Source organism: Manis pentadactyla, chromosome 3, assembly GCF_030020395.1.
Source record: "Manis pentadactyla isolate mManPen7 chromosome 3, mManPen7.hap1, whole genome shotgun sequence".
Taxonomy (NCBI): domain Eukaryota; kingdom Metazoa; phylum Chordata; class Mammalia; order Pholidota; family Manidae; genus Manis; species Manis pentadactyla.
In genome coordinates, this window is record NC_080021.1 from 37,029,514 (window position 1) to 37,044,467 (window position 14,954).

Genomic DNA, 14,954 nt, shown 5'->3' on the forward strand with positions numbered 1-14,954 from the left:
TATACTTACCAAATAATTGTCAGGAATTTTTGCAGTAAAATATAAATCAATATTTATATTAATTCTCCTAACAAGTATTTTTGAATATACAGACTTCAAACAGGATTCTCTTTCACATACACACACATACACAAATACACACACACATTTTGCTATATTAATACAAAAAGTATGTACCTATGTAATACATATATTACATTTCCAAAATTTGCATATTTAGCAGTTGAATAAAGCTATCAGTTTTGTAGAATATAAATACAGATATAGACTTAAAGGACAAACTGTACAAGTAAAATAAGTTTGAGCAATGTATTTAGGATTCAAGTATATAACTCAAGTTATAGTTTCCAAAATTATATATACAAGTATCATTGTAGAATGATGGCAACTTCTCAAATAGTATTTGGAAACTGAAAAAGTTTTGATTAATGAACACAAATATTTGGACACTCTTTAAGATGATATAAGTAAAAAGAGTTACTATGTCTTGTTTTCTGATAAACCTGTAAAGTAGTAGAGAGTCAAAATCCCATATATTTGATCATATACCTTCAGGCCAAGCATTGCTCCTGAATCCCGAGGTACGCTTCCATCTTTCAGACGCTTATTTAATAAAATGCGACCAATTAAACGATCTCCATCTTTAGATGGCTGCCACGTCACAGGGTGCTGACATATTGCATTAACAACAACAAAAAAAATTAATGCTCTTTTATTAGAAATGACTCCTTCTACAATCTCTATAAACTTTAGATTTCCAAAGTGTTATGATTACACAAATCTGTTTGCCTTCAGAATATTGATCAAAAGGGTTTATTACATTATGCTAATAACCACGATTTTATAATCTCGAATTTTTTCAAAATCTAATCACTTCAAATTTTTACAATGCCCTGACACAATACTGCAGTTATATTGTGCTATAAAATATGAGATATCTCGAAAATATATGCAAATTCTATCTACACACTCAAGATTAAAAATTCACAAGCAGAAGAGGTAGATGGAAATTCCATGTAATTGAATTTTAAAATGAGAATTTAATCTTCAAAGACTTTTGGAAGACTTTGAAAGACTTTATTAAGTATCTTTTATTAAAAGTTAAAAGGTCAAATTATACTAAAATATGAAATTTGAACCTATGATGGGGGCTTTCTGAAATAGGTTTCTATGTTAAAATATAAAAATAACACAAACCCCAGTAACTTTGCAATTAAATATGCATAAGAGAAATAGGCCTAATTCAAAGGTGAGGCTCAATTGTATTTCTCACTTTTTGGAGGTTCATTGATTCTTTGAGGTCTTTGATCTATTTAGTAAATTAATTTTTCTAGATAATTCAATGGTATCCATTGTTAAATAACTTGAAAATGTTAGGAGTTAACTCTTTTTCAGGCCAGACCATGCCCTTTATAAATCATGATGCAATTCCTTAACAAATTACATGTCAAACAACAAAGCAAAATGACTTGTGTAATCAGAGTCTCACAGTTATCAAAAGGTAGCATGCACATCTTCATGCAAAATTTAGCAGGCAAAAGACAAGTTCCACTCAATCACATCTATATGGTAAAAAGACTTCAAAAGTCTCACTATACTAAAAGCAAAAATAATAAATGACAAAGCAGATGGCAATGACTCTGTTAATTAATACTACATTAAAATGCTATGACAATAAAACAAAAGAGCAAAATGACAGTGAAAGGGAAAAAAGAAAAACAACTTTTTCTGTGCAAACAGACCCAATTATCTCCCTTTTGCCTGGGAGTCAAACTATTAATAATTTAATTTCATCCCAAGGAAAATAAATGCAAGCAATCAAATAAGCCAATCCAAAAATTCTTTATGTTTGTGGTTTATATTAACGTTACAAAGTTCTCTCATGCAACCATAGACAAAACATTCCTTTGTTCCTAATTTTTTATTTCATTTACTTATTTTTTGGTATGCCGTCAAACAACAAAAACAGCAAAGCAAGCAATAAATATTTTGGTTTGTTTGTTTTGGTTTTGTTTTTCTTTTCTGCACCTTAAGAAATGCTACATTCACCCTTGATATGCCCTGTTCTTTTATTATGTTCTGTTTAAATGAGTGACAAAGAGCAAACAAAGACCAAATGAGCAGGTTAAAAGGCAGGCTCCACAATCTCAGTACCTTATCACTATGGCTATGCTCCTCGTTAAGGGTTGTGCTACTACAGGTATCTACCCCAGAGTCCTTAATTTGAGGCTCAGACCATTCCAAATCCTCTTCCAAAGAGTGGCCACCAAAGTACATCATTTTCTTTTGTCTCTCAGACCTGGTGTTAGAGTCCGACAAAACTGCCTGCTCACTAGTTTTTCTTTTTCCCTTTTGACTGTCCCCTACAGGTGTGGGATAAAAAAAAAATACAAAAAAGAAAACATGCAAAGGTGTAAATAAAAAAAGGAAAAGTGAAATGATAACGAAAATTAAATAGTAAGGCTCCACATGTCTCACCAAAGACATTGGGGATGCCTCACTGCTATGCCAAGACGTGTGGTCCAACCAGTTGTGATCCACGTCTCCTGTGAGAGTCAGACAGACAGAAGAGTGCAGTAAAGGAGACGGCGAAAAAAAGGACAGACAGAGACATTATAAACATTTTAGCTGTGTGATCCTGTCTGGTTTCAAGAACTTTGTCTGTAGACTCACTATATATATGAAGAGAAGGCTAAAATTCCAAATGAGTAAAATTTATAGAATGCAGAATATAAAGTTTATGTACTCTAGACAGATCTTACAGAAGAAAAGTCCTGCAAGAAGGGAAAAGGCCAATAATAAACAGGAATAGAAATGAAAAAATTATATATTCTGAAAAAGAAAAAGATTATCATATATGTCTTTTACACTATTATTTTCATGCTGGCCTGCAGACATGAGTTTGTGTTTAAAGATGAAGGAACATTTAAAAACTTAAACAGTGGTTTGCCAATAACCACTGTAACAAAAAGCCAACCAATTAAATGTTGTTCCTGGAATGTAGTAGTATATTCTTTATAATGCTGAAACCTCCTAAAAAATTTGGGTGATCAAAAAAAATCAGTTACAGAAAGACTAATTTTGTATGAAATGACAAAAACAGATTCACTAATTTCTATTAGTAAAAATAAAATAAGCTTTTACCTAAGTATCATGGATTTAATATTACTTTGAAACAATTTTTCTACTTTTTCAGAAATCAAATTCTCATAAAAATTAAGCTCTCTTTTAAAATAATTTTGTCAGACAATTTATGTAGTTGGCAACTAAGAATGAAAGCCCATTTCCCAAACTTATGTGTTCCTTATTTGCCTTACACGAGAAAGAATATCTTTTTTAGTCTCTATGTGCACATACATCTCTCAAAGCTTTATTTGTGTTTTCATTTATTTAAAACTATTTATTAAACACCTTTCATTTGCATGCATTGTGCTAGGCTCTTGTATGAGTAAAACAATGAGACATACAACAGAGAGGAAATAAACAAAATAAATAAATTATCAGGGTCATACAGGAAGGTACACTATGAGAGACTATAATAAGTACAAAAGGCAGAACTCTCAAAATACTATCAGAGAGTATAATAAGATCTAACTTGGATTTTGGGGTCAGCAACACCTCTAAAGTAATGATGTTTAAAATGAGAACTGAAATATGTGACTTAAAGGATAAGTAAGAAGATAGGCAGATGGAATGTGTTGGAAAGAGCATTGCAGGAAGAAACACCAAGTTACTTACTATAAAAGAACTGATGGAATATTCGTGTCTGAACCAAAAAGAATGAGGGAAAATATAGTGCTAAATAAGGTGAGGCAGCATAAACCAGTTAAGAGAGGCCTTTTTATGCCATATTCAAGTTACTAATTTCATTCATTGAAGGATTTCAAGCAATATAGTGACATGAACTGATTTACATATTTAAAAGATGAATATAAGTACTAAATAGAGATTTAGTTGGAAGACACCCAGAGTTAAAAGCTATTTGTTATAATCCATGGGATAGGTAATTATGGCATGAACAAAGGTGATGGCAATAGACATGATAAGCAAAGAAAATTGAGAGATGTCTGGAGATAGAAATAAGAGAGCTAAGACTAAAGAGTCAATGATAACTTCTAGGTTGCCAGGATTAATAACTGAATGGAAGGGAAAACCACTTACAAGATGGAGAAAAAAAGAGGAACAACACTTTTTATGAGAAAGGGGGTAGAAAGGAATTACTCTGTTTCATAGAATCTTAGATATCATTGACCATAAGATTCATAGAAATTAAAATGATAAAAAAACATGCACCTTAGAATTAATTACAGTGATTGATTTGGGATATATTTATCAATATACCTATAAGTCATTCAAGTGGGTATATAAGAAATCAACTGGTTAAGCTGTAATTAAGAATCAAAGTCTGACAGAGAGAGGCAAATACTATATGCTTTCACTTATAAGTGGAATCTAAAAAACAAAGCAAGCAAACAAACAAAACATAAACAACTCACAGATACTGAGAACAAACTGATGACTGCCAGAGGGGAGAAGGGTAAGGGGATAAACAAAATAGGGGAAGGTGATCCTGAGCTGGAGACATAAATCAGGAATTATTAGCATACAGATAGGAGTAGGTGGATCATTTAGGAACAGAGGGTAAAGTAAGATATGAAAAGGACTCAGACTGAATTCTAACATTTAGGGTTTGATTTGCAAGAAAAAGAGACAGACTGATGAAGGAGAATGAAGAAAAAGAAAAGGAGGAGGAAGAGATGGAGATCTCCAAACCAAATAGAAGAGCTTCCTAAACAGGAGAAGAAATAAACTACAGAATGATTTCTACACATCAGGTAAGATACGGAACTGAAAAGTATGCAATTGATTTGGCAACACAAAGATCAGGAAGGATATTAGAGAAAGCACTTTGTTAGAATGATGAAAATTAAAATCTGATTGAAGTAACTGAAGTCAAAGGAGATGAGGAAGTACAAAAATGGTATGTAGTGAAATCCCCAAAAGACTATAATCAGCATCACTTGGGAACTTACTAGAAATGCATCAATTCTTGGTCACAAACCCTAGACTTAATTAATCAGAAATTCTGTAGATGATGTTTAGAAAATTGTGTTTTAACAAGACCACCATGTGATTGAGAACTCCTGGATGCAATTATTTTAAGTTTATTTGTGCAGGATGATGAACTTGTGCTAATACACACAAAATTTAACTTGTAGGGAAAAAAAAACACAAAAAACACCTTCTTTTATTTCTGAACTTGAGAAGTACTTCCCAATCTTTTTCATGGCACAAATTGATGAGTATTATTTTATGACTACCCAAAAAACTGAGACTATTTTATCTCAGAAAAAGTATAACCCATTCAAGATAATCTATTGTCCCACAACAAAACATTGACAAAACTCTGAATTGGATTAAATATAATGTGAAGACTGTAAAAGAAAATTCTTGGCTGGTTTATGTAAAGGTCTGAGAACTCAGCTTTCGATCTCTCTTCCCCCTCTATGCCTGCAGCTTACCAAAAAAAGCAGAAATATAGGTCTTTCCTCTGTAAATAAAGGAAAAAAGCTGTTTAGCCATCTGAAGTTCATGCAAAAAAAGAATTTTTGTCAGTTTGACCAATGAAAGAGCAGCCATATGTAGTAGGCACCAGTAAATATTTGTACATAAAAATTAGTATTACTATAAAAATTAAATACAGTAATCAATGTAAATCATACAGAAAATAGTCCTAAACTACTACGACTATTAGTAGTTAGGTAATACTACTTTTCATTTAATATTCTTATTTTATGTAGCTTCAAAGGGCAGAACTAGGATAATAAAATATCATTTCTTTAGAAGCAGTACAAAAAATTGTATTGTTGGGCTTTCCAGTTCCAGAAAAGGAAAGAGAAGATACAAAAGAGAACCAAATGGAAATTTTAGAACTGAAAAATAAATGAAATTTAAAAAGGAAATGGCTGTGGTTTATTGCAGAATGGAGAGGAGAAAACAACTCTGAACTTGACAATAGAACAGAAAATATCCAATTTGAAAAACAGAGAGAATACAGACTAAAGAATAAAATAAAATAAACAGAGCTTCCAAGGCTTGCAGGACTGTAACAAAAGAATCTAAGATTCATATCATTGTAGTCCCAGGAGAGAAGAAGATAGGGTTGAAAATGTATTTGAAGAAAAATATGACCTAAAACTTCCCAAATTTGTAAAAATACATAAGTTTACTGATTCAAGAAGCTATATAAATCCAAAATAAGAAATACAAAAGAAATCTGTGCCAAGAAACCTCATAATCAAACTAAAATCTAAAGACAAACTGTCTTCAAAGCAGCAAGAAAGAAACACCTTACCTAAAGGGAAAACAATTCAAATGACAGTGGATTTATCTCAGAAACTTTAGGAGCCAGAAGGAAGTGGCACGATATTTTTCAATTGCTGAAATAAAAGTAGAGTCAACCCTGAATTCTAAATATGATAAATTATCTTTCAGGAGTTAATGAGAAATAAACACATTCTCAAACAAAAGAAAAACTAACAGAATTTGTCACCAGCAGACCCGCACTAAAAGAATGGCTAAAGGAAGTTCTGGAAACAAAAAACAAAAAGAAGAAATCTGGAAATATCAAGGAGGAATAAAGAATGTGATAAGCCAAAATATGAGTAAATACAATAGACTTTAGTTTTCTTCTTGAGTTTTCTGTTATGTTTGATAACTGATGCAAAAACTATACATTGACTGATGTGCTTTTCAACATACATAGCTGTGTTTAAGACAATTACCTTAAAAATAGGAAAAGGGTAAAGGAACTTGAAGTATGTAAGGTTTCTACATTCCACTCTAGTAAAATATCAACACCAGTAGGATGTGATAAAATGTGCAAATGTAATATGGTACCTAGAGAAACCACCCAAAAAAAAGCTTTGCAAGAAAATGTACTCAGAAATACTACAGATGATTATTGTCTAACTCCATACACAAAAGTAAACTAGAAATGGATCAAAGACCTGAATGTAAGTCAAGAAACCATAAAACTCTTACAAGAAAACATAGACAAAAATCTCTTGAACATAAGTATGAGCAATTTTTTCCTGTACACATTTCCTCGAGCAAGGAAAACAAAATAAAAAATGAACAAGTGGGACTACATCAAACTAAAAATCTTCTGTACAGAAAAGGACACCATCAGGAGAACAAAAAGTCATTGACAGTACGGGAAAATATTAATAAAAGATTCATCTAATAAAGTGTTAACACCCAAAATACATAAGGAACTCATACACCTCAACAACCAAAAATATAACCTGATTAAAAAGCAGATGGAAGACCTGAACAGACATTTCTCCAAAGAAGAAATACAGATGGCCAACAAGCACATGAAAAGATGCTCCACATGGCTAATTATCAAGAAAATGCAAATCAAAACCACAATGAGATATCACCTTACACCATTAGAATGGCCACTATACAAAAAACAAGAAATGACGAGTATTAACAAGGATGTGGAGAAAATAGAACTCTCCTACACTGTTGGAGGGAATGTAAATTGGTGCAGCCACTGTGGAAAGCAGTATGGAAGTTCCTCAAAAAACTAAAACTAGAAATACCATTTGATCTAGTAATTCCACTTCTAGAAATTTACCCCAAGAAAACAAAAATCCCTGATTGAAAAGATCTATGCACCTTTTTGTTTACTGCTGCATTATTTACAATATGGAAGCAACTTAAGTGTCCATCAACAGATGAATGGATAAAAAAGATGTGGTATATATACACAAATGCAGTATTATTCAGCCATAAAAAGAAAAGAAATCCTGCCATTTGCAACAACATGGGTGGATCTCAAGGGTATTATGCTCAGTGAAATAAGCCACGTGGAGAAAGACAAACACCATATGATTTCACTTATTTGTGGAATATAAAAAACAAAGCAAAACAGAAGGAACAGAAAAGCAGCACTCACAGACACTGAGAAGTGACTAGTGGTTCCCAAGGGAAAGGGGTTGGGAGGAGTGGGTGGGAGTATAAAGGAGTATGAAAATTCTCAACCATAATATAAGATGGTTGCAGGATGGTAGTACAGCATGGAGAATATAGTCAGTGATTCTGTAACATCTTTTTATGTTGATGGGTAGTAACCACACTAGAGTGGGATAAGATTTAATAATATGGGTAACTGCTGAACCACTGTGTTGTAAATTTTAAACCAATATAAGATTGTACATCAATAATACTTCAATAAAAAATGTAAAAAACCCTATAGATGAAACACAATTAAATTCTGAAGTGTTCAAATAAGCCATTGGAAGGCAAGAAAAAGAAAACAAATTAAAAAATGGAAGGAATAACAGAAAACAAAAAGAAAATTGCAAACAGAAAAAATGAAGACCAATATCCCTCAAGAATGAAGACACAGAAATACTTAAAAAGATATTAGCAAATAGAATTCAACAATATGTGAAAAGAATTATACACTCTGACCAAATGGGTGTATAATTCTTAATTGCTGGAATGCAAGGCTGGTTGAATATTGAAATTCAGTGTAACCTATTATATACAACAATTAAAGGAGAAAATTCACATGATCCTATTCACTGATACAGAAAATACACTCATGACAATTTTAAAAACCTCTCAGAAAACAAGGAATAGAGAATAACTCACTCAAATAAATAAAGGACATCATTCAAAATAAAGGATATTAACAAACAAACACCAATAGGTATGATTATATTTAATGGTAAAAGGTTGAATGCTTTAAATGAAGAGAAATTTTACCAAAAGATTATCTATTTGAAAAATGGAAACAACCAAAATGTCTTTCAATAGGCAATGGCTAAATCAACTGTGGTATATCCATACCCTGGAATACTATTAAGTAATAAAAAGGAAAAAACTACTGATACATACATCACAGATGGACTTCAAGGGTAACATGCTGAATAGAAAAAAAAAATCACAAAACATCACATTCTATATGATACATTCATATAACATTCTCCAAATAATAGAATTAAAGTGATGGAGAGTAAATTAGTGGTTAGCAGAAGTTAGGAATAAGGAATGAGCGAGAGGAGGAGGAAAGAGTTATAATAAAGGGGTAGCATAGGGAAGATCTTTGAGTAGTTCTCTATCTTTATAATAGTGGCGGTTACATGAATCCAAATAACAGTAAGATACCGTGGAACTATATAAACATATTATTCCAATGTCAATTTCCTGGTTTTGATATTGCACTACAGTTATACAAGATGCAATAACTGGGGAAATTAGATGAAGTGCACATGGGATCTTTCTGTATTATCTTTGCAACTTCCTGCAAATCTGTAATTTCAAAATTAAAAATAATGTGTTGCTGCCTTCACAGGTAGAAATCACCCCATCACTGAAGTGTCCAAAGAAAAGGTTAGAATATCACTCATCAGTATATGTAGAGCAAGACCAATGCTTCAGTTAGGAAGTTACACTGAAAGTGCACTAAATCCTACATAATTCTGATATCTAATGATTCTGTTAGTGCAAGTTAAGGACACTTAATATGAAACCTGGTCAAAAATAGTAATCAAAATATTCTTTTTTTAAGCTAAGATATTTTTCCTTCAGATGTAAGTGAAGTCACTTTAATGTATAAACTAACCCAATAGTGTGTGTATTCATGTATGTGTGCTCAACACACACAGAAAAAGAAATTCAGATATTCTAACATTTTTTTGTACAGTCAATAAATGAATTCAAGAGTTTATTAACTGTTTTATGTCATTATTTTTATTACTTTAGGACAATAGAGGTTTTGCAATTAAATCACAACTATAAAAAGATATTCTTCAACATCCCCCTTTTTAAGTTAACCATGTTTATAATGTCACAGCACACTGCGACAAAGAGAGTTTTATAGCTGGAGCCACAAAGCTTATGTTAAAATATTGGCTCCACTCCTTATTAATTTTATGAATTGCGCAAATCACATAATTAGGCCTCATTTACTCATCTGTATAAAATGAGATTACTTGTGATACCTCACATATCGTTAAAAGGTTTAAGTAAGAAAATGGTCATGAAAGGTCTTTGCAAATTGTAGAGTCATCCCAATGTTGATGGTATCATCATCTTCATCATTATTAAAATAACATAGTCATAACTTTCATTCTGAAGAGATAGGGAAAATTTACTTATGACCTTTTTATTTTTCCTTTCATTTTACCTTCTTCAACTTGTGAGGCTATGTATGTTGGCATTTCCCAACATGGGACACTGATTCTGCAAAATATTAAGAGGCTGAGTGATATAAAGGTCCTCTAGTCAAATAAGTTTGGAAAACTCTGAATTAAATGCTATTAGATTTCTCAAGTGCAGAATTTTTCATATAGCAATGACAATATGCTTCTTTACAAGAATTATATAACATAGAATTTCTACAAACTTAATTGGAACACTAATCTTTCCCACAGGAAAAGTGCTCCAGGAACTGTACTTAAGACACAATGCTGAAATCTTCCTGGAAGGTCATTTTTCCTCATAAGATAGACATTAAAGCTGATAATAAGGCTTAAGTCTTTTCTCCACCAAAATGTTCAGTAGTAAAGGAGACTCAAGGTCCAAGTAAAATAAAAAAGTTATGCAGAGAGAATATTATATACAGCAATGGTTTACAAACTATGTTCCAATAGTCTGGAACACAGTTGGAGGGTATGTGGAGACCTGATTGATGGTGTTCATGCCTTTGTACAGGACCTGGGATTCGTTCCTAATCAAGATAGTGGGATAGCAAGGTGAATGTTTATCACTCCCATGATATCATTAATAAGACTGCCTAGCTAGTCAACTTGCTCTTGCAAATCTTTTGCTAGTTTGACAAAGCAGCCATAATGGGAAGTCCACAATTAACGGAACATCAGGCAATCTCTAGGAAATGTGGATACCATCTAGGAACTTTGGGTGACATCCAGTCACAAAGAAATGAATTCTGCCAACAATCTCACTGAACTTGGAATCTGATTCTTCCCCAGTTGAACCCCCGGATAAGAAAGAGCCCAGCCAACACCTTGACTGTAGCTCTGAAACGCTAAGCAGAGTACCTACCCAAGCCATGCTGTGACTCCTAAGGAATAGATATTGTGAGACAGTAAATGTGTAGAAGTTCTTCAAAGCAGCAGATTTTTAAAGATAGAAACCAAAACACAAAAGTCAGTAGATCTAAAAGGCCAGATAGAACCTTAGGCCATGTCTCAACCTCCAAAACCAAACCAAGGCTACCCAAAATAATAGCATTTGAAATAGGGTGATAAAACATTATGCATAATTAGCTTATGTTTTTAAAAAACCCTGCTCCATTGGTATTACCAATGTATTCTTCTTAATAACATGTAATTGATTAAATGATTGTATATATTACATATACTATAATTCATTTTAATAACTACATAGTGTGAAACTGTTTTAGGTTCAGTGAGTACAAATAGGACCTCACAAAAAAAATCACATTCTAGAAAGGTAGATAGGTAAAATATACAACATAGCATAGCATAGTATACATACCTTAATATAATATACACCCATACTATCTTATTTCATTACATCAAAGTCACTATCAATTATAATATGTGCATTATTTTATATGTCACTGAAAAGGAAAAACTGCTGCCATTAAACAATGACAATCTTTTGATGGTAAGAAGTATCCCTACTTCCAAAATGCTATAATGTGAAAACAATCTGCTTCTTAGGATAAAAAAATTATGGCATTTCATGAAAAATAAATAGATTTTCCAGAAAGGGGACAGATACTAGGAAATGCTTCAAAATGAAGTGATATTTAAACTGAACCTTGAAAGATGCTGTAAAATTTTTCTTACTGGAGGATTTTATTTTCTTAGAGGAAAACAACATGAACATTCCTGACAGAGAAAAGAGGCTTTATGAAATTATCACTGCCAAATAATGTGTATGATATATTTGGGAAATGGTACGTAGTAGAATATTAACAAATAACCTTTCCCTGGATCTGTAATTGCTATTATTTCATGACCTGGTTCTCAAACACTATGTTGTAACACAGTAATAAAATACCGGAAGTGATGCTATTACTGATAAAGTAGCATAGTTTACAAATTATATAATTTTTAGGATAGAGTATGTTTTAAATTGGAATAAAGTCTACTTTGTATCTATGCTAATATCAATCTCAGTTTATTAAATAAGAAGGAAAGGAGAGGTGTAAAGCTACTACAATAAAGTAGAAATTGCCCATATCTCTACGAAAGGAATATGACCTGAGTATGAATTATGTATCATACTATAAAAAAGAGCTGGGATTATTGATCTCTATTATTAATTTACATAACTTCATCAGATATGAGACAACATTGTTTTAATATATTACCAAGAGAGAAAAATTAAATGCTGCCAATTATGTTCTAATTTCAGAGATAATAAAACTGGGAGAAAAATGTGTGTCTTAAATTTGAAGAAATGCTATACTTTGTTCCTAGAGGCTACTTATGGAGAATTATAAATCAGAAGACAAGAATCAGAATCCACTTTGAACATGAAATGGATTATGACCTTAAGCCAGTCATTTTACAAAGCAAATCATTTGCAAAAGATCCTTTCCCTTCTAACACAATGTGATTAGTGAATAAATGACTGACTGAACACCTACCTACACATTATAATCTGCTATGATAACCTACCACCATAAGGTAATTACCCTGAATTGAGGCCCAGTTCAGGTTTTATTTCATAATAATAATGACATTTATTGGGCACTCACTTTGTGCCAGGGACTAGACACATAAACACTAGGGTAGACTGTATTTTCCAAAGGTAGCTGCACCATTACACATCCCATTACACATGTTCTTTTTACACTGTGACAGTGACACTCTATGAGAGGCAGGTGTCCATATTCCCTCCTCTTGAACCCAGAAAGATCTAGGACCAATAGAATGTGGTGGGAGTAACACTTCCGTGCTCTGAGGCTAGGTTTAAAAGGACAGCATGGTTTTCTCCTGACACTTGCGGGACATGTGTACTTTGGGAGCTATGAAACCATACATAAAAAATCCACTTCCTTGAAACTGCCATGCTAGAGAGATCACATGGGGAGACAAGGGGAGAGGGGGAGAGAGAGAAATACCCAAGGAGGCACAACTGTTCTAGTCCCCAACTGGAGTCCAAGACAGGGAGGAGCAGAGCAAGCAGTCCCTGCTGCATCCTGTTCAAATTCTGGCTCATAGATACCATAAGCATATCCCACTGTTTATGCCACTAAATTTGGGGGTAATTTGTAGTAACTGCAATATGCATGCTACATGATTTTATTATTTAACCCTCTCAGTGACTATTTCAGCTAGATAATAATATTATTCATTTTGCAGGTGAGGAAAGTAAAACTGAGAGATTCAATAACCTGCCAAAGATCACATTATTAGGATATAATAAAGCCAGGATTAAAATTGATATAGTCTGTTTCCCAAAATCTACATTCTTATACCCTGTGCTAAAAATAAATTTTATAGAATTATTAGCCCACAAATTTGATCTTATTCAGTACTCAAAGGTCACATAATCCAAATCAGCCTTTAATAATTTATTATATTAAAAATGATTCTTAATAATTACTATCGATGGATTTTAAACAAATGTAAGGAGCCACTAAAAATGGCTAAAAATAAAACTAATCTAATGCTAGGAAGCAGGTAAAAACTATTAGCAAATTCATTTTTTGAGTTTTAGTGAATATTCCTCTTATCAACTGGAATATATTAATTTAATCTGAACTGAGGTAACCTCAATCTCTTACAAGCAGGAAAGTAGGTCTGTGAGAATGTGCTTTCCCAAGTATATGTGAAGTCTACATATTTACTGTTTGCAAGTTGTTTTTATAAATAGTTCAAATTTTGTTTTTAATTAATAGCTCTTTCATTTGTTTTACTTAGTATTATTTAGTGTACTCTGAGCTTTATAAACAAAGCAAAAGAATTTTCTTAAGCTAAGGTATAACTGACATAAATCACACAATTTTAGAGCAAAAAGAGATCTTAAAAATATTGTGTCATTCACTCACTAATATATTGCTCCATACATTCACCAATTTATTCAAAAAATATTTGTTGAGAGCCTACCATGTGCCAGGTATCAGGCTAATTTCTGGGATACAATAGTAAAGGACATAGGTAAGATTTCTACCTTCAAGGAGGTCGCAGTCTAACAGTTATGAAAGATAATTAAGTTCATTCCCTGTAGAACCCTAATTTAAATAAGCTAACACACTGAGACCTATAACCCGTAGATCCCTCCATCTTTTTTTTTTCTGGTTTTCTTCACTTCTCCCCACACACAGTGTAAATCCATGGTCCATTATGAAAATCACACACTTGCAAATACTTTCAATTCCTTTGCCCACTCTCCTTTCTTGGTACACACTTGGCAAAACCAAAGCACTGGTTAAATTCAGTTTGCCATTTACTCCATGCTATAGTCTGCATGTTTGTGTCCCCCCACCCCCCAAAGCCCCAGATTCATACGTTGAAATCCTAATTCCCAAGATGATGCTAATATTATGTGGTGGGGCCTCTGGGACATGACTGGGTCATGAGGGTGGAGCCGCCATCACTGGGATTAATGCCCTTATAAAAGAAACCCGAGAGAAGTAGCTTGCCTCCTTCTGCCATGTGAGGATACCCTCACCTCACCATGCTGGCACCCTGAGTGCAGACTTCCAGGCTTCAGAGCTGTAAGATGTACATTCTGTTGTCTATAAGCTACCCAAACCATAGTATTTTGTTAGAGCAATCCAAATGGACTAAAACATCCATGTTTTAACCCACACAGCTGAATACATCTAGAAAAAAACATAAAAACACCCTGGTCTCCATTAAAATTTTTAACCATTAATTCTAGGTCAGTTCTTATTACTTCCAGGCATTCTACTGAATTTCCTCAGGTACTTA

The 14,954-nt window shown here is 32.9% G+C and overlaps 1 protein-coding gene across 43 annotated transcripts in view; it reads right to left on the minus strand.

The window, feature by feature from the left end:
- Window positions 1-14,954, minus strand: part of RIMS2 (regulating synaptic membrane exocytosis 2) — a 578,477-nt gene that overhangs the window by 280,616 nt on the left and 282,907 nt on the right. For 25 of the 43 annotated variants that reach the window (XM_036876398.2, XM_036876396.2, XM_036876409.2 and 22 more), the window contains 2 exons: window positions 2,479-2,546; window positions 550-669 (listed from right to left, as the gene is read on the minus strand). In XM_036876398.2, coding sequence (XP_036732293.2) covers window positions 550-669; window positions 2,479-2,546 — 188 coding nt within the window. Of the gene's footprint in view, window positions 1-549; window positions 670-2,154; window positions 2,364-2,478; window positions 2,547-14,954 lie in introns of all 43 variants that reach the window. The other 18 variants (XM_036876382.2, XM_036876388.2, XM_036876380.2 and 15 more) reach the window with 1 other exon arrangement.